The following is a 27,948-nucleotide window of genomic DNA, read 5'->3' as shown; positions in this document are numbered from 1 at the left end:
CTCAACCTAAAATTTAACATTGTTTCCAAGCCAGTACTGGTTACAGTACTCTTAAGGTTTTTCTCTTGTTTTCACTTCCAAAGGTAAGAAGCAAGTCATGACTGCCACTGGGAATTTGACAAATGTCACAGTCACAGCAGATTATATCTCTCTCAGCTCTCCGGAGAAACAACATATATCAAAAGGACCCAACAAACCACCCTTCATCACCCTCATCTCACCTGAAAAGCCCGGATCACTCGGCCCATTGATAACCTTAACTAATGCTTCTCAGTCGGAGCAGACAATCACCGACTTACAACCGAATACCAGAAGTGGAGAGCTTTATCCAGAACACGACCTCGAGCATATAGCAGGCCACTGTTTGGCTGAAGCGGCGCAGTGCTCTCCCTTCAGCTCTGAACATCCTTCCCTGGGGTGCCTGCTCGGGTGGGACTCGAGCGCCACGCCAAGGGCCCTCCCGAGGCAGACTCACTACATCAAAACTGCGCCCGGAACCAAGCCCACTGTGCGTTAGACCACGCGTACACATCAGGGTGGGTTTAACTGCGGATATAAAGGAGGCTAAATTCCTGACAAGGCGAGGGCTGCGCTCGGAACAGCATGTCTGTGCCCGCTTCAGCGGAGCGATGCCCGGGAAAGCCTCTCCACGGCCGGCCCATGGGCAATGCCAGGCGCCCGCCCGCAGCCTGCCGGGGAAGGCGCAGCCGGCCGGGCAGAGGCCCCGGAGGTCCCGGCAGGCCTGAAGCGCCGCAGGAACCGCCCCAACCCCGGCCCGCCGCCCTCAGCCGCCCCAGGAACGAAGCGGAACGCAGCGACCAGCGGCCGCGCCCTTGCGGAGAAGGCCGGTATCGGGCCCCGGCCCGCCTGGGGCACCGCCGGGACGCGGATGCGAAGGGACCCCGCGGCGCCTCAGCACCGCAGCCCGCGCCGCCATTTTGCGGCCCGGCGCGCTGACATGTCGCGCGCCGTGCGTGGCGCCGCCCCCCGCGCCTGCGCCCCGCGCCCGCGGCGGCCGAGCCGGGGCAGCTGCTCAGCGCCGCGGCGGCGGCGGAGACAAAGCGCCGGGTAATGAATGGGACGGGCCCGCCCGGCCCTTCCTCTTAACTCCTTCGGGCCCGGCCGGGCGGCGGCAGCGGCGACCTCCGGCTTCCCCCGCGGCGGCCGCCCGGGGAGGTGAGTAGCACTGTTCCGGCACCGGGAGGGCACCGGGCGGGGCGGTACGGCTGTCTGGTCCCGCACCCCCCCTTCCCCTCCTGTGCCCGCCACCGCCGCGTTTGGCCTCAGCGGCCTCGGTGCCTTGCGCGGCCGGGGACCTGCGTCCCGGGCCCGGCGGCGCCTCGTCCCTCCCGGGAACGTCCGCGGGACAGCGCCGCTAGGCCGGGGAGGGGGTGTGTGGCGGCAGGGCAGTGCAGGAAGCCGGGAGCCAGGCCCGCGGTGTCGGCTCCATTGTCTGCGGGGCCCCGCAGGGGGCCCGGACGGCCCGGTGAACGGAGGTCGCCGGTGCCCAGGGGTTCGGTGCTGTCCCGGGCCGCTCGGCGGGCCCCAGCGCCCCCCGCCCGGAGAGGGGTGCCCGCGGCGGTGCCGAGAGCCCCTCCAGCCCCGGCATTGTGCGCGGGCCGGGCCGGGCCAGCGGGACCCGCCGGGCTGAGCCCCGCGCCCACCTGGCGGGGCCGCAGCAGCCGGGCCCGCGGAGGCAGCGGTGACCATGTGGCCGCTGCCATCCCGACCCAAGATGGCCCAGGCAGCCCCGGCGTGCAGAGCCCACCGCCCTCCTCGGGTGCGAACACCCGGCACTGGCGGCCGCCTCCGTGCAGGCTCCCGAGTCGCTGCCGGGACCGGAAAGCCCGGGAAATCCTGAAAAGCGTTTCCCCCCGAGAAACGGGACACGAGGTGGACAGGCGCCCGCCAGCGGCTTCGGCCGCGGCGTAAGCACCGCGTCTGCGCTTGAGTGCGGTGAAGTTCCAGCCATCCCTTCTGGGGAGAGGCGCTCAAGAATGGTGTCTCGGAAAAGTGCAGGATTTAGCTTTCTTGTTTGTAGCGCTGCTCTCGTTTTCTGCTTGGGGCGTGGTAACTTTGCTTAAAAGTGTCTTTTGCAGCTTCTAGATCTACACTGAGGCAGCTGTTGATGTTAGAGTGCTTGTGTTAGAATGCTTACTGGAGTTTTCAGGGTATCCAGTACTCTCAAAGTTGTCTGCTGCATATACAGCCCACTAAAAGTATAAAAACATGTATTATTGTACTGAAAGTTTAAAGCCTCATTTGCGTTAATGGTGGTTCCACTTATCATTGCTAAGTTTAGCACAGTTAGGCTTTGCCATGTAGAGACCTTTCTCCGTAGTACTTATGTGTTAGAAGCAGTTCTGTCTTGTTTCTGGGGCTTCCTTTGGGAGATTTCAATAATTTAGTGTGAGCTGTCATACTATACCTATAGTACTAAGCAGAGAAAGCTTTTCAAACTCCCATAATGTGAATGTACTTTCCAGACTTTCCTTACATGTTGTTGTCTTTGTGGCCCACTATACATGTGTATCTGTTTTGCTTTTCAAGAGCATGAGCACAGCACTTTTCTTCTAAAGGTTATCTTCAGTAAAGCAGTGTTTCACTTTAAGAGCAGGCGTGCACCCTTGGGAGGACATTCGTGGCTTACAAACTGGGGGGAGTGAAGTCTGAAAGTCTTAATCAACTATCCCCAAGATACTATGCTGCTACTAGGATGCCTGTGTTTGTGCAAATACTGGGCAGGGGCATTCTAATTATTGTTCACTATGGAGGCTGGTTTTGCAGAGGAAAAAATTCTGTTCAAAATAAATTCTTCTGTGTGCTTTTAGAAGTTTGAGTGCTGTTTGCTAGTTGTAAGACAAACAGGCAAGGTGCTACTTTGGTACTTTATGTTGCTAGTACTTTGCAGGTTTAACAGATGTTAAGGAATTTATTCCATTGGGGTTCTCCAGAGGAGTCAAATGTAAGAATTGATTGAGGATAAGGAAAATGAAGTACCTAAACTAAACGTCTTTCTAAACACTTGTACTGTTACATAACAATAACTCTTTTACTTCTTTTGGTGTAACACCCCCCATCCTTATGACTGCTCTGCCTTCTTAGAAGCTCCTGGTGAGCCCTGACCAAACCAGCTGAGTGGTGAAGTGAGCCTTGACTGTACCAGTTGGGCCACGAGGCACTCCCTGATCCGACTGGGAGCTCTGGCGTGGTAAAGGCGGGAAACAAAGGATAAGCAATTACTTCTTGTAGTCTTGGTAAACCATTTACCTGGATGGAGCCCGAGTGGAACGGTATCATTGTTACTGCACTTTGGGGAAAAAAAGCTTAGTAGTTACTGACTTGATTAATGGTCAGGAAGGAAGGTTACTGATGACCAAAGTCAATCACCTTCTGACCCTCTAAACAGCAGTCCTAAGTGAGGCTGTCTGAGCTCGCCTGGACTGCAGCAGCCTGTGTTGGTGCCTCCCAGAGCTTGCAAACCCTCAAGTTTGTGGTACTCAAGGACTGTCAGCCCTTCACCCCCCATTTCCATGTTCCTCAAGGTGCAACCATTGCCTATTGGGAAATGCAAAGGGATTTGGCATATTTTAGTGAATTCGAGGGGAATTTTTCGTAGGAGCCTTTACATACGTAGAAATAGGCATATACATAATTTACCTGTGTGTATGAGAATTGATTATGCTACAAATGTTACTATTTTGAATCCATAGTTAAGCCATTGTTATGGTTATTGTGAAAATTATCAAATCACTTGTAAATGTTAAAGTACTCAAGTATTAAGCACTGCTAAATCCTTCTGCACCCTTATCTTTCCACTCATACCCTTTGCAGTCTTACTGCTTTTGCATTCACAGCTTTCGTGTAAATAATTCCAAATTGCTTCTTATTTGATCTTCCTTTGTATGCTTTAGTCTGTGTAGTTAAGTAGTAGAGGGAACTTTGCCATTGAGCTTTGTAAAATTGCATTTTCACATATCCATATTAAGCATTGCTTTTGCCAGTACCTTTGACAGTGTTGCTTTAAGCAGTCAAACCTCTCATTCATGACATCTGTATAAGGCAAAATTGTGACAGGTATGGCACTGTCATTGATAATGTGAGAGGCAAGGTATAGAACCAGCATAAGGCCAGAGAGGTGATGAGCTTAGAATAATGTTTGCTATCTTTTTGTTACTTTGTCTGCTGCAGCCTCTCTATCTGCTGCTTCCCCCTACTATGGCTTGTTTTAAACCAAGACAGTAAATGTCCAGAGCAAGAATCATGTTTGCAGAACAGCCAGTGTCACAGGTGGTTAGTGCAGAGGGGGTCTTCTTCAATAAACATTAACACACCACTAAGGCTTATAACAGGGCCTTGGAAAATACAGGAGGGCAACAGAATTTTACATGTTTATTTAAAATTGTCCATCCACTGAAGTAGAATATCCTATCAAATACTTGTAAAAACTAGGTATTACAGAAGGAAGTGGCCTTTGAGCCTGCTGGGTCTTTCTGTTTTCTTCTCCCTTTTTTATCTTGGAATTAGTTCTCTTGTGTGTTTTTAGAATCCTAAATACATTAACTTCTGAAAGATTTCTTTTTTCCTCTGAGAAAGTGTTAGTTAAAGAAAAAAAGAAAATGAGTTAAAGAATGTACATGTTGTATTTCCCAACAGCTTGTTGCATTTTATTGCCATTCACAGTGAAGAATATTTACAGGGGGGTTTGTAAATCCTGTTTCTTTGCAGCTTGCTTTTAATTTTTTAAGAGTTTCATCTTCAAAGTGAGCATGTTTTGCTATGGAGTTGCCACTGTAATGAACAGTTAAATAATCAGCCGTATGCAAATAACATGATGATACACTTATATTGGCTTAGTTTTATATCAGAAAGAATATTATAGATAGTTTAGTGGAGAATTTTGCACTATATAGAGCAGAGTGTTTCTCATGACTGACATTTTTTCTTCAAGTAAGGATGATATTTGTGTATTTGTAGTATCAACATAAGTTAATGTAATTTACATGTTACCTATTGTAGTGTATACTTTCAAAACAGACTTCACAAAAAAAAAGTTATATGGCAAATGTGCCTTGTTTTCTGCACACCTTTGGCTATTTATTTTGTATTTGTTACTGGCATTCTCAATATTAGTCAATTTACAGCTGTGGAATTGTTTCATTTCAGCCAATTAGTGAAAAAAATTGAGTAGTTTCTGTGGCCTAATAGTAGCTTTCAAGTGAAATCTAGAGTTTAAAGCTCTCAGATCAAGAAAAACTAAACCTTTAATTGTAATTTTTTGGTGCTTCTTTTGGTTGTTTGTTTGTTTTGTTTGGGTTTTTTTTTGTTTGTTTGCTGAAGCAAAGGAATTTTTTTCCTAAATTAATGTGATACATAGTTAACCATGGTAGTATTGGTTTAGATTTGGGGTTCTAGTTTGGTTTTGGGGTTTTTTTTTGTGATGAGATAGAACTCAATTTGATGGGCTGTTAAAGCAACAAAATCGCTTGATTTTTAAGCCCATGCTTTCATTCAGGTGTGATGATTCAGGATAAATGGTGAGGGTTTTTTTTTTATATTGAACAACATTTTAGAAGGTGAGATATGAGTGTTTTCTATAGTCTAAGACTGGTTTTCAGTGGATGTTGACATGAGAAATATTATTATATTACTATAATCTTTGTGTAAACTCACAACCTGTGTGCTCTCTTTAGCAATTACTGTGCAGTTGCATCCTTTCCATTTCTCACCTCTTTCTCTTCCTCCTCTGTTTAGACACAGGTTGGACAATCCAGCTCTGAAGGTTTAGAAGGTTACTAGATTTTGTTACAGCTGTGCAAAAGGTTTTAGGATTTTTGTATCTTCTAGTTTGCATTCACTAGTGTCATATGGATATGTTTTTTCTCAGATGTGTTAGAGTAATTTTTGAGGTGACTGTTCAGATTTCCTGTATATTTAATATAAAAGCCAGTTCTGGGGTTAATACTCACAAGCTTGAAAATCAAGGCCGAAAAGAGAATTTTTAAAAGCTGAACATTTTAGCAATAGTTTTTTGCAGCTATTTGCAAAATATATGGGAAAATATATTTAATAATATATTTCTCTCATGTGACAATTATCAAAGAATTTGTGCCTGTTTCACCCCAAATAAGTTAAGTGGCTTTTCAATAATTACCCTTCTTACCTGTTGCTGTAATTCTGTGTGCTATTTTCTGAATCAGTTCCTGCATCTAAAGAAAATAATCTGAGATCCGGCTAAAATTACTTTTTCTTTGTTATTCTTCTCACAAAAATAAACAATCAAGAAAACCCAAACATTAATTTGAATAGAACAAGATGTTTGGCTGGCTTGAAATTATAACAAGTTTAAGAAATCTTTAACGAATCACAGAGAGGGAGAAAATGGGAATGTAGGGGTTGAGGGCTTCTGGTGTTTTTTAAAGACATTAGGGAGCATAAGGATGCATATTTGTACTTTATTTTGCCTGTAGTCTGATGGCTCTGGCACTTGCAAGGAATGTGGGAGAGCCAAGTTTACTTCCCTGCTTTGCCTGAGGAGCTTAATCCACATCTGAGGAGAGTTCCCTAACTGCTCCACTGATCACCCTCCCTCTGGTGGGTCTGTGTCTCCTTGGCTGACACCTTCCTCTCTGCATACATTATTTAAATGTTGCTGTAATAGGGATAGCTAAAGTATCTCAACAGTCAATTAGCCAGCAGCACAGCTCTGGAAGTGTTTCAATTGCTTAAGAGCCACTTAGGAGTATTTTTAAGTGAAAAATGTCAGTAAGAGAAGTGATATATAGTTAATTTCATAATGCACACTAAGCCAGTCATCAGGACTATCTCTGAGAGGTGATCTCCTTCCTAAGGAAAAAAACCCTAAGTGTGCATATAAATATGCATGTTTGTATATGGATATAGTGTTAAACATCTCAGTCTGATCAAGAAGGGTGATCTCTGCAATATAGGAGAGAATACCTTGCACATTGAGTCAAAATATGTGATCTAATATGCTCCACTTGCAATCACTCCTTTCTTATACATGGGGAATAATAATCTTCTGTTGATCCTATGGTATTGCATGTTGATTAATACACATGGTTGGTAAAGTGTATAAGCAATATATTTAACTTATGAAGAGAAGGTGTGGTAAGGTGAATCCTTAGTGCATGGAAAGGTGTCACCAAGCTCCTTTGAAATCTTGCATGTAATGTAGATTGTTTCATTCAGTGTAGCATTAAAAAATGGAGCAGTGCTAAAATAAATACAAAAATTTCAGTTTTAAATTTTATTTTAGCAACCATCTGAGGGATTTTTATTTTTATTTTGCTTTTGAGCTCCATAAGTGAATTTTCCTTAATAATTGTGAGGGCTAGAGATCTAAAAAAAGTTGAGTCAGGTAAGTACAGCTCCTGGAGCTGTCACCTGAAGAGAAATTTGAAACATCCCATGAGTTGCCACTGTGATAGTTAGTGTGTTTAAAAAATATCAAAAGTAATTACTTTCTTCTTTTCCTTAGATACAATCATCTCATTAAGTTTGAGTGGCAAGTATTTAACCTCAAATGAAGCTGCCTGCCTGCAGTGGAACAGATGTGTAAGTTTGTTCGTTTTTCTCAATAAAATAGTGAGCATCTTGTTTGTTTTGGGTCTTGTATAATTATTTTTATTAATTTGAAGGAAGAATGGAAAAAGATAATGAATAAGTGTATGCCTATGCATTGACTTGTATGGAGCTTAATAATTTAGCAGGAGGCTTGTATGAGGGCCTGAGCCTTAAAGATTAAGTTTGGAAGCCTGGATATCTTTAGAGTGGTACAGGAATAGTAACTATTTTATGATTTATGGGGCACTTCTTACTCTGTGGTATCAGCTGGCATATATACATCCTTACCCTGAATTATACTGTTTAAAAAGGGGAGGCAACTTAGATGCTACATTCACCCTGTACTCAGATTACAGGTGTCTTAATGAAGATTTCATTCTTCACTGAGCGAGTTAGTTTTAATATTTTCTTCTTAAGGTTTTTTTGAATACAGGTTTTTTGGAAGCCTGAGATTCCTGAATAAGATGCCATAGAGAGAAAATTGTTCATATGAAGATAAGCATTTATATGTGGAGTAACAATAAATGTTGTTCTTGTATAGTGTTTCAGAGCTTTGTATGTATTATCCCAACCCCTCTATGCCCTGAATAAAATAGTTCAATTTTTAAGCTATCTGTATTATTAGTTAATATGGATGTTAGCAACAGATGGGCAAATGTTTAAGATGGAGAAAATGTTGAGATACGAAGTCTTGGTGTGGTAATAGAAGTGGGACCTCTAAAGGCCACTTAGTCAAACCCCTTGCCATGAGGAGGGACATCTTCAACTAGACCACATTACTCAGAGCCCCATCCAACCTGGCCTTGAGTGTTGCCAGAGATGGGGCATCTACTGCATCTCTGGAAAACCTGTTTCAGCATTTAACCATCCTTGTAAAAAATCTGTTCCTTATATCTAGTTTGCCTTCACCCTCTTTTAATTTAAAACTATACCCCTTTTTCTGTCATTACTGGCCCTACTAAAAAGTCCCCACCCTTCTTACAAACTCGTGTTACTGAAAGACTAGTCTAAAGTCTTGCTTGAGCATTCTCTTCTGAACAACTCCAACTTTCACAGCCTTTCCCTGTAAGACTGTGGTCTCTGGAAGAAAAGAAAATTAAAAGTATGATTCAGATTCATTCCATTCTCTTCCTAGGTGACACATACAGAAGATGTGGGAGATTTTCTTACAAACTAAATCAGCCTGTGGATTGTCATCAGTCTAAGCAAAAATGAGCTGATAGTGCTTTCCAAACCCACAGGGTAGCTGAAGAGCAAGAGAGAGTAGTTGTTGTTTGTACCAGCCCCCCAGGTCATTTTTATACCACTGTAAAGAAATCTGACAAAGGGACAATATTTTTTTTTCCAGAATATCCAAAAGTTCACTCTCCGTGTAATTAATGCTGTATTCTAATATACTTATTTCAAGGTTACTGAATGCTTTGCACAGTTTCATTGTATGATGTGAAGCACTGTAGTATATTATAAAGTGTCTTTTCCATTGTGACTCTCAAGGTGGAATGCCTTCAATGAAAATAAGCCATTTTAGTACTGCCTATCTAATGAAAATGAGTATATGGTCTTTGTACCTTCAAGAACTATTTCTTGATTTGTAGTCCCATATGAAATAATTGTTGACTGCAAGCTCAGTGTTCTGATAGATACTTCTTAATTTGTGATTAAAGCAGTACACTCTTGACAGTGGGTACCCTAAAAACAGATACTTATAAAGAGTTGGAGCCTCCTGAGAACAAAGATTCTGCTGTCAAGATGTTACCTTTTCTGTTAAAATTTTAAATTTTGGTAGGTCAACAGTGTTACCAGTTTACATCCTTTAGCATCCACTATCATCTTTTAGTGTTTATGCTATAAAGTAAGTTTTATGTGCAGTTTAGATCACTGAAGAAATTCTAGTTAAATGGATCTAGTCGTGCTAGATGTGCCCTGAGAAAGTGGGAGAGAACAAAGCAGTGTGAAAACTGCTGCCTCTTTGTGTCTCACTACTGGTTTCTAGCTCATGACAATTTTTCTTAATTTAAGATTTGAGACTGCAAATCCCAGTGCTAAAATATGGCATAGCTCTTGACAATCATATAATATTTTTCTGGTTTTTTACTCTGTGGTTCCCCTACTTTGTTCTTCATTAAAGGTGGAAACATGATATGCATGATATGGGAGCGTATGTACAGACAGGAGTTAAAAAAAAAAAAAACAACTGAAAGACAAGAGTGTAAAACTCATTTCATGGGAGGTTGTCACTTGCTGTGACTTGCATCAATAGCTGCTGAAACATGGGAAGAGTGGGTCAGCTTTCAGGGAGTCAGTGTGCAGATTGTGCTGTGTCGGCAGCATCCTTGCTTTGGTTCTGGGAAATGGGAGGAATTGAGGTTCTGTTTGTTTCCTTTCTTAGTGATCTTGAATTGTCTTCGTTGGCTTACTGAACTGTGGGGAGACCATAATCCATTTATGACAGGAAATACAATGATGCTGATAAAGAGCAGGAAGATTCCTTGTCCTTTTCTCTAAATGTTTTTTATTTCCTTTTTCTATACCTCACAAAATATTAGGTTTATTAAAATAATTATTAATAATAACAGAAATCTAGTAATGGAAAGGGTTATCCATTTTTTTACCTGTTCTTGTACTAATAGGATTGTGGATCCTGCTCTGAATAGGACTCCCATGTAGTTGTACTGTGTAAAACTTATCTAAAAAGCAAGTTGCATTAATTAATTAAAGCTCATGAACTGCACTGGTTAGAATAAGTACTACCAAAAGCTTTATTCTTAGTTTAAAATTTATTGTACTGTTTGCTTCTTGAGCAAAACCTTCTTTGATCAAATTAAGATCTATCTATGGCAGATAGATGGTTCTTCTAAAAATCATTTCTTCTGGGAGAAGAAGCTATTAGCAGGAGCTATTTGCCTGGGATGGGAGAGTCTCTTTGCACTTGCTGCTAGTGCTCAATGTGGTGCTGGTGGGCAGTGTTGGCTTCCCTTATCTTGGTTGTCCGAGTCAGTTAAGTCTTTGCAATGTCTCACCTTGCCTTGAGGAAGACAAAGAGAACATACCCCTAAAAGAGATTAAGAGGAGAGCAGCTCTTGTCATGGAGGCTAGGAACAGGCTCGTTGACAAGTGAATACAGAGATATGCACACTTATTCCTCCCTCCCTTCCTCTTCCCTGTTCCATGAATAAAAAGGTTTGTTTTGAGAGGGAGAGAGATGTGATCATTGTTTTTTAAACTGGGATTTCAGGTGAAAATTTTAGATGCTACAGATGAATGTACAGTTTATTTAGAAAATACAGAATGACAAAAAATTCTTGAAAGAGGCATAAGAAGTTCACCCCTATTGTGGGCATGTGCATTATGCCTGCATGTGATATGGAAGCTTGGTTTTAAAGTTACCTCTTTTTTTTTTGTTACAGTTCTTGTACTCATTGACACTGTGGTGAAACTGTGTTTCTGAACTCTAATTACCTTGGATTGTATTGTGAATATTGTTTTCTGTGTCTCAGTTTATTGCATGAGGAAGAAAGAAGGTACCCTCAGTTGCAAATGATTCTCCAAAGAATTTTTTTTTTCTCCATACTGGGTGTCTTCTGACTTGAAATAAAGTTTTGTGACAAAAGAAGGATTCAGCTTAGGTTTAAAAAAATCCCTCTGAAGTATTTAAACTACTGTTCATACTCTTGAAAATATGTTTTTGTTGTTTTGGGTACCATGAATTGAATTTTCTTTTTAATCTTCCTTTGAGTTCACAAGCATTCCAGGATACAAATGTTTTAATAGAAGCACAGTATTATGTCATGTAACACATATACAAATATCATATAAATAATGGAAAACTTCTCAATAGCACTGTTGAAACTATCTGAGGGCATCTAACTAACTGGCATCAATATGAGCACAGAATTGGGCTGTGCAGGGTTTTTAAAACAGACATCTTCAGACTTCATCTGGTTAGCATGAAAGTAAATACTACTACATGGTAGTCTTAGCAGTTTAACAGATATGGTTCCATTTTGTGTATCAGAAAGAATTATAGTTGTAACAGTTAATGTAATATATTCTGTAAAGGACTCAGTTCACATTCTGTGAGATCTTTTTCCACTTTCTACTTACATGGATATTTTCAGCAAGAGTTCCAAGAAGACTGACTACACAAAACATGGCGTATCTCTTATGACTGTTTGGTTTTTTTGTTGTTGTTGTTTTTCATCATCCTGCCTGTTCAGCTTTCTTCTTTACAGGTGTCTCATTTCTTACTGTTTGAAATCATCCATAGAGTGCTTGAAGTTTCACTCTTACTGGATTTAAAGATACACATTTAACAAATAAATAAAAAAACCACAAAAATATATGGTTTTTATTATGTTGCAAGCTAGGAAGGTAGAGAAAAATCCCTTGTCCCAGTCCTATCCCTTTTACTTTATCAGCTGTGGGCTGCATGGGAGGAGGAAGAGAAGAGTCTAATGGGCTATTCAGAGAATTGATCACTTGGAGAGAAGAGATGTTAGAGGAGCTTTGCTTTGAATTTTCTGATGCTTTTCTGAAAGCAGGCTGCTGTTCTCCAGCAATATGGAGTAAATCTTTAGTCTTTTGCCTTTCATTCTTTTCTGACTTATCTGTTGTTACTGCAGTTTTGGTTGTGTGCTTTTCCTATTCTGCAGTAATACTGATGCATCTTTCCTACTCTGTTCTTATTTTTATCATCTTCATTTTACCCTTGTGTTGTGTTACTGCAACCTTCATTTGTCTCCAGTCAGCCTCAAACTGTACAGCATGTGATACTAAAAGCAGCTTTGATGTCCTGCTCCAAAAATGCTCTAAACCAAACAGTGCATGCTTCAGCTGTGTAAAAAAAAAAAAAAAAAAAAAAACAACTGATTTTTTTTCTTAAGAAAACCACCTTATTTCTTGTAACATAAAGATTTTCCCCATCATATCAGCATATGACATTTGTTTGTCAGAAATTATGAAGGATAAAAATATAAAAAATAAATTTATAATTTGCTGAAGTAACACTGAACTGATGTGTAAGACTTGGGAAAATCCTGCTTAAAGTTTTAATGAAACTATTGCTTAAAACATTGGCATTTTAACAAACGAAAGATCTGATATTTGGTAGGTGTGAACAATAGCTCAGAAACATGTCCTGCAAGTATTGCATGCCTGATAATGAGAAGTAACACTTCAACACTTAAGACAGTTTGGATTCTAGACAAATGTTGACACGATTTATTTAGTGTGATAGATCTGTTTTTTATGAGTAACTTCTTAGTAGAAGCTGAGACAAATTATCAGCATGTGTAGAACCTATTTATTTTTGTCCTTCATTATATTGTGCTGCAATGGGAAGTTACTAAAGGACATGTGAAGGGATATAGACACATTTAAGATCTGATGATATTTTTAGTGCACTAAGGTAAAAAAAAATAGCAACAATTAAAGGCTTATCAGGTAGTTGTAGGTGTGAATAGTGCTACTAATTCCGCTGATAATGTTATGTGTGGTAGTAATGCAACATGCTTCTTTGTTTTTGTACTAAAAGTTGAGAGTGAGGTTTTGACCAGTGTGATTTGATTTTTTTTTTTTTTTTTTTTTTTTTTTTTTTTTTTTTTTTTTTTGTTGTTGTAGCTTTAAATTTTTATTTTACCTTTAAGATAAATTCTGTTCAAAACCGTGCGGAATATGGATTTCTGTGCTATGGGCTTTAGCATGTTTCAGAGTGTTGATTAAGTCTCGGTGGTGGAGGATGATGTTTCAAATAGATATATGCTTAATACATTTGCAGATAAATTATGAAAATTGGTTTCTCCAGAAATAGGGTTGAGCTTTGACTCGATACCCTGTATCAGACACCTGCTTTATTCTTATACATGCTGTGCAGTGAGACTGCATCATTGAGTCTGATTAAACGTTTGGGTACTGAGCTTGTTTACCAAACCCGGTGGGATGAATGGGAGCTTCAAAGTTTGTTAAAGGAGCCCTTGTGGTGAGTCAGAGGGTGCAGAAAGGACCTCCATGCTTTCTAAAATCTTTCTCAGAGAGGAGCCTGAATGTGGCTGGATCCAGTCTTGTCCAGACTCTTTTAATGGTTTTTGTCTAAAGGATTATAGAGGTGTAATTGAACCTTTATACAACTTTGTCTTGCAGGATTAAGGATGACAAACTATATATATTTATATAAATATATATGATGTATTATGATAATGATTAGATACAAATAATTTACAGAATTATTTACTACACAGTTACAGGAACTGTAACAACTATTATAATATAGTACACTATGAAGCAGTTGTATTGAAGCAGTTGTATCAAAGCTGGCAAAACAATTAAGTTGATTGATGTTACTCACCCATAACAATGACCTCTGGCAAATCTCTTTAGCTCAGTCTCAAGGAGTAAGAGGAGTAACTTTGAGGGATGTTTATTCAAGGGAGGAATCTTGGAATACATACACTCCAAGAAGGGTTATGTCAGAAGACCCTGCATTAAAATTTGGTCTGGGCTTTTATAGTGTAAAGTGACTGATGATGGTCAGATGCCTCCAGCTGTGTCAGCTCAGCAGCTTTGGACAAGTTACCAGTAGTATCACTCGTTTGTTCATTTATTCAGAACAGATCTACCACACCTTCATCTCACTGTCAGGATGTTTAGCTTTGGGACTGATGAGTCAGGCTGGTTTCAGCATTATTCAACACTCCCCTTCTTCATTTACCACTTGTAGGTTTGCAAACAGCATTGTTCAAGTTGGTTTACCCCATTCTAGGCAGAGCATCCTACTACACCACTAAACACAAATACCAGAACTAAATGTCAGCCTGATGTAAATAATATACATGCTAACTTGAACATCCTTATTTCTATGACTCTTTAATTAATATGAAATGTATAATAATGTGTAATAGTAATGTATCATATTTTAAAAGCATCTTCTCAATTATTTTAAGAAGTTTTATGATTGAGGATATATGACTGTAAGAATTGAATTAAAATAAATATTACTTTAAAAAATACATCTTCACTTCCACTTTGTTCCAAAGTATTTTTTTAATGATGCTAATTTGTAAATCGTATTCTTTCTTTTTGGTTTTACCAGTGTCATAAATTATTTTCAACCTTTTACACATTGGAGACAAGCCAGTGTAGTTTTGTGCAGGGGGAGCTGGCATGCACACTGTATTGCAGATGGAAATATTGATACAAAGTCGGAGCTTTTAGTTTTGAATATTATCTGAGGTTTCAGGGACTATTTGAAAATGAGTAGTAAACAGCATCCCATTGACTTTCCATGTTTACAGCAACAAGAAAACAGCTGTACAAATAAAAACATCTTTCAAGAGTAAGAAACCAAATTTAGCGTTAGGTGTTTTTTGTGTACGGGTTACATTTAAACTCAACACTGCCCATTTAACAATAGTCTAATGACTACAATTTTCACTTCTGAGCTGTTATCTTCTTGAATTATTATCAATTTGGAGGTGGTGGGGAAAACAGAAAACATAGAAAAGAGTCCACAGAACCAGAAAATTGTAACTTGGCCCTAACAGATCTGTTTTACTGCTTAAAATCATCTGTGTTCACAGTAAAATTATTTGATGTTTTGTGGGGCAAGAGGCAAAAAAGAGGGGAGTATTTACATTAGGGGCCATTTTTATCTTTTTAGTCTCTGCTTCAGCTAAATTCCTGCATCTGTAATTAGAGTTGAGTACTCAGAGTGTAACACTCAGTTTCCTACACCTTGAGTTTTTTTCTCTGCAATGACTGATTTAGGCCCAGTTTACACCAAGCCCTGAATTTCCCAGTAACATGAAGGGGTCATGAGTGATCTTTATACTTCAGCAAATCAGAGGTCTCTGTGTCGTGTCCCAACAAGTAGCACGAGCACACTGGGGAGCTCACAGAAGACTATTCATGTCAACAAGGGGCAGTGTTCAATATTGGTGGTGCTGTTTGCACTCTTCATTCCTTTGTGTCCAGATGGAACACTTGGGGTTGTGGATGTGAGAGGTTATTTTACAAGATGGAGAGAAACCTTTGAAAAATCATAGCAGTTGCTAGTTTTCATAAGAACTGCTTTTCAGGTGACTTAAAAGTAAAAGAATAGTAAAGGTGTCACCTCTTTTCTCTTCTAGCAGCTCTCTACAAATCATATTTCCCATGAAGTCCAGAACTACTTGTTTCTTCTATTAAGCCTGACTTTCTGCACTTTATTCAAGATTAAACTGTTGCATACCTCTAGTTCATGCTTGTACATCTGCCAATTCCTGTGAGCTTCTGTGAGACTTGAGACTAGGACCCACCTTGTTTCAGTGTGACTGACATGCCAGTTTTGCATTTCTAATTCTGCATTTTGATTGATCAGTATCTGGCAAACCTCTGTGGTTTCTTACAGGTGAGCTAGTACTGATATTTTGTCATAGGAAATTTCTGTAGAAAAAAATGCACTGTTCTTCTTCAAGGGATTTATAACTTTGAAAAGCAGTAAGATTCATCTGGACTATAAAATTATACAAATATATTCTGCTTATTTGTTTAGGATCTGGTATGTGTGTTCTTTGGATTTTTGAGTGTTTTTTTGTTGTGTGTGTTTCTATTTTGTTTGGTTGTTTTGCTTTAGCAAATATTCCTTAATTAGCTCAGTACCTGCCATTGCAGTTGAAGCTAACAATTCCTTCAAGTATGCGTTTCTTGTTGCTGATATTGCTTGCTCTTATGTATTCCTAATGATGCCTGTACATTTCCAAAAATAAATAAGGTAAAAACTGACATCCGTATGTGCAAATTACTACTAATGAGCTTTTATATACATCTTATGCTCAAAATCTGTCACTATTTTTGATCTTTTTTCAAACTAGTAAATGCTTTTACTTTCACTGTCTCCATACTTCACATCTCTCTTGAACAAACTGCTCTTGCTTTTTGCAGGTGTGTGTCTCTGTATTTATACCACATGCTCTTCAGTAATAATGTAATTTTTTTTTGTTTTACACTACTTTTTCTAGACCATTATTTGCTCCAAGATTCTGTCATATAATCAAGTTAATGATTATTGCCTGACTATTCAGTCTAAAATCTAAAATTGTTTAAAGCTTACAGGCCACTCTCTGTTTTACAAAAAATAATCAGCTTATGGTTCAGTGTTCTTGCATACTTTTCATACTTCTCTGTGTGTTTATGTATGTCTCTGCAATTCTAAGACACCAGTGTTTCACTTTTTACCTCCTTCCTTCAGCAGCGATTTCTTCTGGTCATGGCAGTTTGCTGTGGCACTCAGGATCAGTGGCATTCTCTGGACATTTCTTGTCAACCACTATATGCTTTCAATAATCCCATTTTGAATGGAAAATCCTATAAAATGTTTCTGTAGGCTTCTTAACCACAGCAAACTACTGCTCAGGAGCTAATAGTCCAGAGTAGTGCATTTGAGTATAGTTGTTCTTTAGTTCTATTTATTTTCTTTGAAGATGGTTTTGTTGCAAAGTGACTCTTTATCTCATTGTGGAGATTTCAAAAGCATAAATCACTTTGAGCTAACTGCCTATAGCTTTTTGTATCTTTGAAAACATTTTCCTTCTTGAATATCCTGTTTGTTTAGCAGTAGTCCTTAATTTTGAGTAGCTTGGGTCCAAGGATAAATAAGCTATGGAAACGTGGTCATAATCAAATTCATGCTTCATTCTAGGTGACTATAAAATTTTAAAACATCCTTTTTTGTTTCTTATTAAAACAGATTGATTCGTACATATAGTTGGCATGGGAGGAGGAGATAAAAAACATATTTATGTTTCTAACTCTGAGTATTCTGTGTACTGTATTCTAAAGAAAGTTTCAGTTGAATATTCGAGGGTGTTCAAGAGGAAGGAGCTTGACTTAATTTTACATGTGATGTAACATCATAACACAGAATCAGAGAATGATGGGGGTTGGAAGGGGCCTGTGGAGATCATCTAGTCCAATTCTCCTGCTAAAGCAGGTTCAGCTGGAGCAAGTTGGACAATCCTGCTTTTATCTTTATCCAGTCTGGTTTTGAATATCTCCAAAGGAGACTCCATAACCTCACTGGGCAACTGCTTCCAGTGCTCTGTCACTGTCAAAAGAAAGTTTTTTTTCCTTTTATTCAGATGGACCCTCCTGTGTTTCAGGTTTCTAGTTAAGTTTCCTCTAACCAGACTGTCTTGCTGATTGCAACCCTCTGAGCTGTGCCATTCAGCCTGTTCTCAAAGCAACAAAAATGATTCTTAGATGTTTGAAAGGAAATGAAAAAAAAATACATTCAAAATCTTCTAAGGGGCATCCAACTTTGGGGATTCCCCTGGAAGTGATTGTCTCCTCTAATCTCAGCTATTTCTGCTCATTTCTAGAAGGCAGAAACAAGGCCAGGAAAAATACGTACTATATAGCCAGAGACCTATAACAGCCATAAATTGGACAAGATATAAATAATTTTTTCTTTGTCTTACACTCAGTCAAAAGTACTCTAAAATAGTGTAAGTGACCACAGTCTGTAAGTGCTTTTAAACACTGCTAATAGCATAATAACTCTGTTAACCGTATGCAGGCATTTTCACAGCTAAGCAGAAATATAGAAATAACACATAGCTGCAAAGGGTTTAATTGCACAAAAGGAGGACAAAAACCATATGAATCAACAATTCAAGCAGTAAAAACTGCAATCAAAACCCAAGGATACAGAATAATAAGATTTCTGGTGGAGCAAGAACAATTTTTGGTCCTAAAGAAATGAAGGTAGTAGGGTCAGGAACAGACGAGATTCCTTCCCACTTGCTTTGGTGGAGGAGAGCATGAATGTGAAAAACATGCTGTGCCAGCAAGGAAAAATATGGAAGAAAGAAGTCTACCACCATGGTTCCTGCTTCAGAGTCCAAACAACTCCCTCACCTCTTCACCTCAGCTTCAGTAACTAAGACTGTCAAGAACTACAGCCATCGGTATTTAACTACATGGCATCAGCTCAGTGGTATTGTGTACTCAAAGCTAATTTAGGATAAGGTGATTAGGGCCTAAGTGTTTGAATATGTAGTGATAATGGCTGATAATGATTAAGAACTTAACCACTGGCAATGTGTTGTTAATGAATGTCAATCTAGTTAAGTGTGGTTATAAAGTTTGCAACTGGTCTTATTTATCAGGTTTTCAAATCTTCCCATCACAGCTACCTTAAGCTTCACTGTGTTGAGCAGTAACTGCTTATCAGGACAGAGACGCTTGAAGCGTCTCTGCAGATTTTTTTTTTTTAAAGCCTAGAATTGTTTTTGTATAGTTTAGAACTTATAGGAACTGCAGGATAAAGATGTGATTACCTGTTTTGAGCCAAAGAAATTGTACACAGTGGATACACACATTTATATTTTGTGAATTTAGCTAGGAATCTCTAATGTCCTTACTGTAACATAGCACTTCCTTGCATAATTTATATTCTGTAAGCTCTGCATCAAGCCACTTGCTTGTGAGCCTTTCTATTCTGTGATCTTAAGTAACAACAGCTTATTATATTTTCTTGCTTTTCCTGTATGTAGTAAAAGCTCCAGATTCACAGATTAGATCAAAGTAAAGATGCAACAAAAATCCTCTTGATCGGATTGCTATTAAAAAAAGTTGACTGTGTTACACTCTCTGTCTTGTCCCAGATCCACATATGTCCGTATCATCAGTACATGTGTGATCACTAATTTCTGTTTCATTCAATTTTATACTGAGTCATGTAAATTTAGTCTGGCTGCCAGAATTGTTCTCAGATGTGTTTTCACAAGCCAATGGAAAGTCTCTGTAGTGTTAATTTCTAGTAGAAATTTAAGGTTTTTCTTTTTCTTCAAATCTCTCCTTTCATTGATCTTCATCCTCAACCCTCATATCTTTTGGTATCTGAAAACATTTTTTTCCCCCCAAGAATGTGAAAGAAAGGCACAAATACTAAAACTCACGCAGAAAAAAAAAGCAGAATTGCTCCCTACCTCTTAGCAAGTTCTGACTGCTCTATCTCCCTTTTCATAAAATAGCTGCATTAAAATCATTGCCCCTCCTTTTCCCTACCCCTTCAGTTGTACTAGAAAAGAAAGGAAGTTAGTTACCATGATGACAGGCTTTCCATAAATTAAAATTCCACAGAAAGTGAGTGTTCCTAATCTCTTTGTAAAAAAACCTCAGAGAAAAATTAGTCAAAATAGTTTACAAAGGTAATAAAACATTGATCTTGATACAGGGGGAAATGTCAGTGTGACTAACAGCCTTTTTAATGTGATTTGTGGCTATGGCTAATTTTACCATTGCAGAAATAATAGAATATGCTGATTTTGAAGGGACCTATGAGTCCAACTCCTGACCCTGCACAGGACACCCCAAGAGTCACCCCAGTTCTTCCTGTGTTTAGTAACACATACAAATTGTGGAAAGGTTTTAAAATAATCAATTTAGATTTGTGTTTTGGCTTCAGCTGTGTAGAAAGAGTTCCATAAAATTTAGTTTGCAGAAATTGCATTGTGTGGCAGCAGTATGGCCAAAAATATTTGTTATCTTGAATAAAGATATCAATAACTGCATTAATGACACAGAAGAATAAATGAGAAAGGGTTTGTCAACATTTAATATTCTAATATAGTTGCTGTGGAAAAAAAGTGACATAATGCAGATAGTTTCTTCATATTTGTGAGGGACTACTCAGTTCTAGTTTTTGAGGCTGCTGTTGCCCTTTTGTATGTAACTTTATATGCAGTTTCTAAAACCTACACTTTGGAATTGGTGGTGAAGAATCTTTACTCACAGCTGAAGTTAGTTGTCTTGTAAATGGGCTTTCTAGTGTGACCTTTGGGCACGTGAGGGACTTCAGCTGGCAGTGCTGCACTGGGCACCAGCCTATGCAACTCATGGTGTCTGCTTCTGAGTGATATTGTTACGCTTTTGGAAGACCTCTGTCTGTATGACATGTATAGAGCTCAGTTGTCCTAAATTAAACGTGTCAGTTTTTAATAATGAAACTCTAAAAGTAGCTTGTTTCTATAGCATGGTGTTTTCTGGGAGTGTTACAGCATGAATACAAACATATGACTATGGTCAGAGGAAGAGTGATTAATGTGACAATGCCTTACCAGAGGCATTGGTTACAGAGGCTGTAACCTTACAGAGGTTACTTGTTTTCTTTTAAAGAACTGCTGTCAGTATGATAGACTCACATACAGGATTGGGATATAATGTTTGGTTTTAAGTACATATTTCTGTGCTAATGTAATTAAATGTCTGCTTGTGTTCATGTATATTGGTAGATTCAGACACCTCTATGGTATATGAGTTTAGATGTGTGTGTGTGTGTGTACTTTGGTGTGTGTATGCATGCAGTGGTTGAATGGTGATGTAGGATGAGGTATAGGCATGTGCAAACAAATATGAAAGTGATGCTTGGACTCCAGATTTTTGTCAAAGTTGAACCAGGGCTGCATGTGTAGACACATTTGCCTACATAAATTGTATTGAGTAAATGTTGGGGTTTTTTTTCAATAGTACATTGAATTGTTTTTATCTCAAAGGAAAAAAACCCCAAGCACCTGTTTTCATTTCACCTTTACTGTAGTTTTTTAATGTGTGTTAGTCAACTTTGTCTTCTGATTTTTTTTGTAGATGGTGTAAAAGAATCTCGGTTGCCCAATCAAGATGAACAGAATGGCTTTCTTCAACAAGAAAACAGAACATCCATATTTTAGGATTATATTTACAACATGAAGCATATAGCAGCAGCTGTCTTTGAGAACATTCATCTATGACCTGAAATGTCCTGATCCTGGGAAAAAATGAGATTCCATTAATTAAGTGTATAATTTTTAAATGCATTTTCATGACTAATTATATTTGCTTATGTGCAACACAGATACAGAATTCATAATCCAGAGATTATTTTAACACATGCATACATTTTGTTTTACATCCAGTATACAAGACACGTAATTTTAATCAAATTTCAAATAATCTTTAAATTATCTATATTTATTAATAAATGAAGTCTCGGCAAGAATTGATCATCCATGGACATGAGTAAAGCAGATTTCCCCGGAATGGATGATACTTTTGTATTGGGTAAAATCAATAACTTGAAAGTAGAGCAAGAAGACGACAGCATTAACTGTACTTTGGAACGAACGGATATAAAGACAGAACAAGATGATTTCAAACATGCAGACAGCAGTGATGAACAGGAAGACAAAGAAAAGAACTTCATTACCAACAACCCTGGCAAATATTTGTCTACAGAAAATGAAGATGATTATGGATCTCTTTTTTCTCAGTATAGTAATACGCTGTACGATGTAGCAATGGAAGCTGTGACACAAAGCCTCCTTTCTAGCAGAAACATAAGCTCCAGAAAAAAGTCACCTGCTTGGAACCATTTTTTTATATCTCCTAGAGATAGCACTAAAGCAATATGTATGTACTGTATGAAAGAATTTAGCAGGGGTAAAAATGAAAAGGACCTGAGTACCAGTTGTCTCATGAGACACGTGAGGAGAGCACATCCCACTGTACTAATTCAAGAAAATGGAACTATGCCAGGTATATCTTCCTTTTCTTCATCTACATTATTGCTGCCACCTCAGTCTGCAGATGTTGGAGATCTGAGTTCTATGTTATCCCCCATAAAACTGGTCAAGAAAATGGCTTCTAAAATACCATCTCCAGATCGAATAATTGAGGAATCTGTTTCCATTGTTTCTTCTGAAGAAATATCAGATCTCTCAGTTTCTGAAAAGTGCAGCAAAGAAGAAGTCATGATTGGTTCACCTCCACAGCAAGCCAACAACCAATATGATGACACTGTTGAGAATGTAGCAGAAAAAACAGTTGTAATTCCAAAGAGTGCATCAGGTTCTAGAAGGAGATCTGCTGTCTGGAAACACTTTTATTTGTCACCTCTAGATAATTCTAAAGCTGTTTGCATCCACTGCATGAATGAATTCAGTAGAGGAAAAAATGGAAAAGACCTAGGAACGAGTTGTTTAATAAGGCACATGTGGAGAGCCCATCGTTCCATTGTCCTGCAAGAGAATGGGGGTGGTACCAGCATACCACCTCTCTACACCACACCTCCTACTCTCTTGCCCTCTTTATTACCGTCAGACAGCGATCTGAATTCTATGTCATCCTCTCCTGGAAAACTAATGAAAGAACCAACTTCTGTTTCCTCTTCTCCAGACAGGATCTCTGAGGAGATCCATACCAATCTCACTTCTGGAGATACTCTAGTGGAAGACTCAATGCTGTCATCTTCTGATGATATAGGTGAAGTCTCCTTTGTTTCATCTCCTGAAAAACAGTGTGAGGGATTAGGTCCACTAATATTTGAACCTACTGCTGTGTTTCAGCAAAATAAAAGGATTATGAAAAGGCTTAAGTCAGAAGTCTGGCACCACTTCTCACTGTCACCTGCAGACAGTCTAAAAGCAGTATGTAGATACTGCAGTTGTATGATAAGTCGTGGTAAGAAAGGAGACGTGGGCACAAGCTGCTTAATGCGGCATCTATATAGACGCCATCCTGATGTAATTGGAAACCAAAAGAGCTTTCTTGATATGAGTTTGGCAAATTCTCCTTATGCCACTTTGGCTTCTGCAGAATGTTCATCCTCAAAGTTGACTGACTTGCCTACAATGGTTACACATGATAATCAAATTATATTTCCGGTTAATAGTAAGAAGACCTCAAAACTGTGGAATCACTTTTCAATTTGTTCTGCAGATTCAACAAAAGTAATATGTACACACTGTGGACGTATAATAAGTAGGGGGAAAAAGCCAACAAACCTAGGCACAAGTTGCCTTCTAAGACATTTGCAGCGGTTTCATAACAATGTATTGAAAACTGATGTCCCAGAGACAGTATTATCCTCATCTACGGATAATCATATGCCACTCCGCTCAGAATTACTAGGATCTTCAAATTTTGATGAAACCAATGACAAGTTTTGTGACTCTCATCCAGTTGCCAAAAAAATCACAAGTCTTGTAGCTGAAATGATTGCACTTGACCTTCAGCCATATTCTTTTGTAGACAACATTGGCTTTAACAGGCTGCTTGAATATTTGCAACCTCAGTATTCTTTACCTTCTCCATCTTACTTTTCTAGGACAGCAATTCCAGATATGTATGATAATGTAAAACAAATAATTATTTCACATCTTAAAGAAGCTGAAAGTGGAGTGATCCATTTTACATCTGGAATATGGATGAGCAACCAAACACGAGAATATCTAACCCTGACCGCTCACTGGGTGACATTTGAGTCTTCATTTCGACCGCAGTGTGAGGATTACCATTGTTCAGCACTATTAAATGTATCACAGATCGACTGCGACTACAACGGAATCAGTATTCAAAAGCAGCTAGAATACTGGTGGGAAACGTGGATTACTTCCATTGGACTTCAAATTGGGATTACTGTTACTGATAATCAGAGTATAGAGAAAACTTTAAATGAAGGTGATCATTCAAGTGTACAATGTTTTAGTCACACTGTTAATGTAATTGTAAATGAGGCTATTAAAAGCCAGAGAATGGTTCAGAATCTGCTTAGTATTGCAAGAAAGATCTGTGAACGCGTCCACCGGTCAGCAAAAGCAAAAGAGAAGTTAGCTGAGTTGCAAAAAGAGTATGAGTTGCCTCAGCATCAGCTAATACAAGATGTTCCATCCAAGTGGAATACATCATTTCATATGCTTGAACGTCTTATTGAACAGAAAAGAGCAATTGATGAAATGTCAATCGAGTGCAGCTTTCGGGAGCTAATAAGTTGTGATCAGTGGGAAGTCATGCAGTCAGTGTGTCATGCTCTCAAACCTTTCGAAGCTGCAAGCAGGGAGATGAGTACACACATGTCTACGCTAAGCCAAGTGATTCCAATGATTCATATACTTAACAGGAAAATAGAAATGCTATTTGAGGAAACTATGGGCATAGATACTATGCTGAAATCTTTGAAAGAAGCTATGGTGAGCAGATTGTCCTCCACCCTTCATGATCCAAGGTACATTTTTGCTACACTTCTGGATCCCCGGTATAAAACATCATTATTTACAGAAGAGGAGGCTGAACAATATAAACAAGACTTAATCAGGGAGCTGGAAATAATGAGTTCTACCTCAGATGATGATAAACCTGTTTCCAATGGATGTGATATAGGTTCACCATCTACAAATTCATATGGGGAAGATAATCTCTGGTCACTCATGGGTGACATGAAGAAAACAAAAGACCTGAAAGAGAGAGCAAAGTTACCAGAGGAAATGGTGCTTTCTTACTTGGAGGAAGAAGTGCTTGAGCATAACTGTGATCCTCTAACTTACTGGAACTTTAAGAAGTCATCTTGGCCAGTACTGTCAAAATTGGCTGTCAGGTTCTTGGGTTGTCCACCAAGCATTGTTCCTTCAGAGAGATTGTTCAATACATCCAATGAAAGCAACAACTTTAGTCAGTCAAGGTTAATGATTGAACACTTTGAAAAGCTTATCTTTTTGAAAGTGAATCTTCCTTTAATATACTTCCAATATTGAAACTAATGAACAAACTCTAGACTAAATCTGTTGTTGCTCACTGGATATTAACGATCTATAACTTGGATTTTTAAATTGCTCCAGTAGGGGCCATGTATGACATCTAATCAGTGACTATAATTCCAAATTTTAGGTTCATTTTTTTCAGCTTTCAATATGTCTACATGTGCCTTATTCATAGTACTTCAGGCCAGATATTGTATATATGTTTTTTAAAAGTTCACACTAGAGATAGCCTGTCTCGTAAAATTATACAAAATTATGTAGGTTTTAATCCATAATTGTAAATGAACTTTTAAAGCTCAGTCATTTGTTTTAATAGAATGGCCAAAAAAAAAAAAAAAAAAAAGAAAAAAAAAGATGTAAACAGTTCTATTCTGTAGTTTTTTATTCAATTATTATGTAAAAACCATAAACCAGGTACTGTATTTTAGTTGAACATTGCTTTAATTGCAAGAAAAAAAGGTTTTGTAGTTGTCAAAAGAAAGCTGTACGTGAAAGATGGGGTTCAAGCTGTCTTTTTATCATACGGTGTTTTTAACTGCAAGCCCTAAAGTACTTAAAGGATTAAGAAGAGTTATTGAGGAAGATGTGTTTACAGGAGACTGTTGACTTAATATCTGAAAATAAATCTTAAATTTAACATGAGATGGAATGTCACTTATACAGCAATCGGCAGTAAAACTTCCCATTCTGGGTTCTCCTGTTCACGTTTTACATTTTAAGTGAATTACAGAAATATTCTGGGTATTTATAAAAGGTCTTTGGAAGTTCTCTCAAAGTTTATGAATTAATGCTTGTTATTTAATGCCATGTACAAAAAAAGGCAAGAAACTTACCAAGAAGACTCTAATGTCATTCTGAAGACTTTTCTAATCCTTAGTGCATCAAAACTATAAGGTCCCTATTGTAAAAATTGAGCCCTTACTCCTAATGTAATTTCAATTGTGTAGAACAGCCTGTCTTAAAGCTCCTAGTACAGAAATAACTGATCTTCTGGTTTTCAGTTATAGCCTTATGGATATGGTGCACTGCTTAGAACTTTATATAGTGAGGTTGATTCTTAACTGTTGGTGTCCATCAGGCAAATGGGATATAGAGCCTTTAAAACTTCAAATAAGATGGAAAAAATAGCCAGCATTTTAATTTGAAAGGAAAGTTTTCCTTAGTTTAACTAGAAAGATTCATCTTTTAATTTCAGTTTTCATTGAATACATTTTTGGGAAACAAGTCATCATTTGCCTATGACCTTTTAGAAAAGTTGTAGCTTTGTTAAAATACTCTACCTATGCCTAATCCAATTTTGCATTTACTATGTTTTAGTGTATTTATAAATGGTGAACTCAGTTTCTGAAATTAAACATTTTATTTGCAATTTTCCAGTGGTAGTCAATACTGCCTTTTATTTTCAGATGGATTTAAGACAACCATTGAATAGAAATTAATTAAAACAATTATAATCATAAATATACCACAGAACAAGCTACGTGAAAAGACAGGTTTTCCATTTAGCTCTTTGGACTTGAGCCTGGATTCTGCTTCTTTTCATTTTCCAAAGGCTGTTTTAACTTCAGGAAAATTGGTTGAATTACTTCCCAAGTAATTCACATGTTTCCATGTGTCATGTCTCTAAATATTTTAGTTTCAGGTATTTCAAGTGTTATTCCATCATGTTATGTTTATACCTGTACTATTTAAGTATTTAAGTAGTACATAATGCACTTGGGAAAGACTAATACTGCTTTTTTCCCTGCAGTATTTTAAAAAATAATGTTTATTTCTATCAACAATCAGCATCTCTTTGTTCTTCTCGGGTTACATGAGAACAGCACACATTTTTCCTGCAGTAATAAAACAATTTGGTCTAGTTTATATATAGCTGGAAGTAGGTGAGTTTGAAGCAGCTTACTGGGAAACATGTTTAAATGGTTACTGGTTAATTATTATCTCAGTATTTTCTCCTACATTTTAACTGTGAATATAACCTTGACCCTTGAAAAGGAGATTTTTAATCTCTCCAAACCAGTGGAGAGGAGAGAGGATGAAGAAAACATTTTTCTTTTTAAAAAAGCAATATAATTGTCACTCAAGGCTTGAATATAAATACAGCCCATGACTTAAAGGATTGTGGAGTCACATCAAACAAGGAGGAATGCTGGCAGTGAACAAGTTCACCTGAAAATCACAGTTCTCTGGATGCCAGAATCTCGGTTCCTCTGAAGGGAGTCTTTGCTGTAGCTCCTATCCAACTCCCTGTGTGGAAAGTTGTAGTGATGAAATTTTGTAGCCCGAAATCTGCTCCTTAGTCATACAGATAATTAATTGTATAGTCGTGCTTTTTGTCAAAACATCCTGAGAACACAAGAACTAGTCACTATTTTTAAAAGTAAAATTTCATCAAGTTAGTCTATTTATACCTGTGATTTCCCTTTTTAGTTTTGGTTTGGTGTGGATTTTTAGAGGTCTTAGTTCTTAAGACCATACTGTTTCAGTGACAGCTTGGTTAATAATTAATTAAATGCTTATGTTATAATTTTTTAAGTTAATATGCAGGCCCAAAAGACCTTAAAATTGAAACATATAATTCTTAAATAAATATGAGGGAAACTGAGAACCTTAAGTTGCTGTTTTCAGTTGTAAGCCTTGATCCTTCTATAGGAATTACGGGAGCATCTCCTTCAATCAGGCACTGCTGCCTGTGAGAAAATAATTATTCCAAAAGAAGGGCTGAAAGCTTTCATTGAAGCTTGAGGTAAGTTATTGAGTGACTGTGTTTTGTGTTGGGTTTGCCTTATTATTTTTAATGTACATTCTCAGTGAT

General features: G+C 38.4%; 1 protein-coding gene across 1 annotated transcript; it reads left to right on the top strand.

The window, feature by feature from the left end:
* Positions 1-616: 616 nt before the first annotated feature.
* ZBED4 (zinc finger BED-type containing 4) lies at positions 617-26,506 on the top strand. Its single transcript, XM_056507837.1, has 3 exons — positions 617-1,176; positions 7,502-7,578; positions 21,208-26,506. The coding sequence occupies exon 3, from the start codon at positions 21,609-21,611 to the stop codon at positions 25,125-25,127; it is 3,519 nt and encodes a 1,172-aa protein (XP_056363812.1). The 5' UTR covers positions 617-1,176; positions 7,502-7,578; positions 21,208-21,608; the 3' UTR covers positions 25,128-26,506.
* Positions 26,507-27,948: the final 1,442 nt, after the last annotated feature.

The sequence above is a fragment of the Oenanthe melanoleuca genome, chromosome 1A (assembly GCF_029582105.1).
Source record: "Oenanthe melanoleuca isolate GR-GAL-2019-014 chromosome 1A, OMel1.0, whole genome shotgun sequence".
Lineage (NCBI taxonomy): Eukaryota > Metazoa > Chordata > Aves > Passeriformes > Muscicapidae > Oenanthe > Oenanthe melanoleuca.
The sequence above is the reverse complement of the archived record's forward strand: the minus strand, read 5'-3'. Positions and strand labels throughout refer to the sequence as shown.

What these genes read in the sequence shown, in the direction of transcription:
- ZBED4 (XM_056507837.1), top strand. Translation starts at nt 21,609, where the DNA reads ATGGACATGAGTAAAGCAGATTTCCCCGGAATGGATGATACTTTTGTA.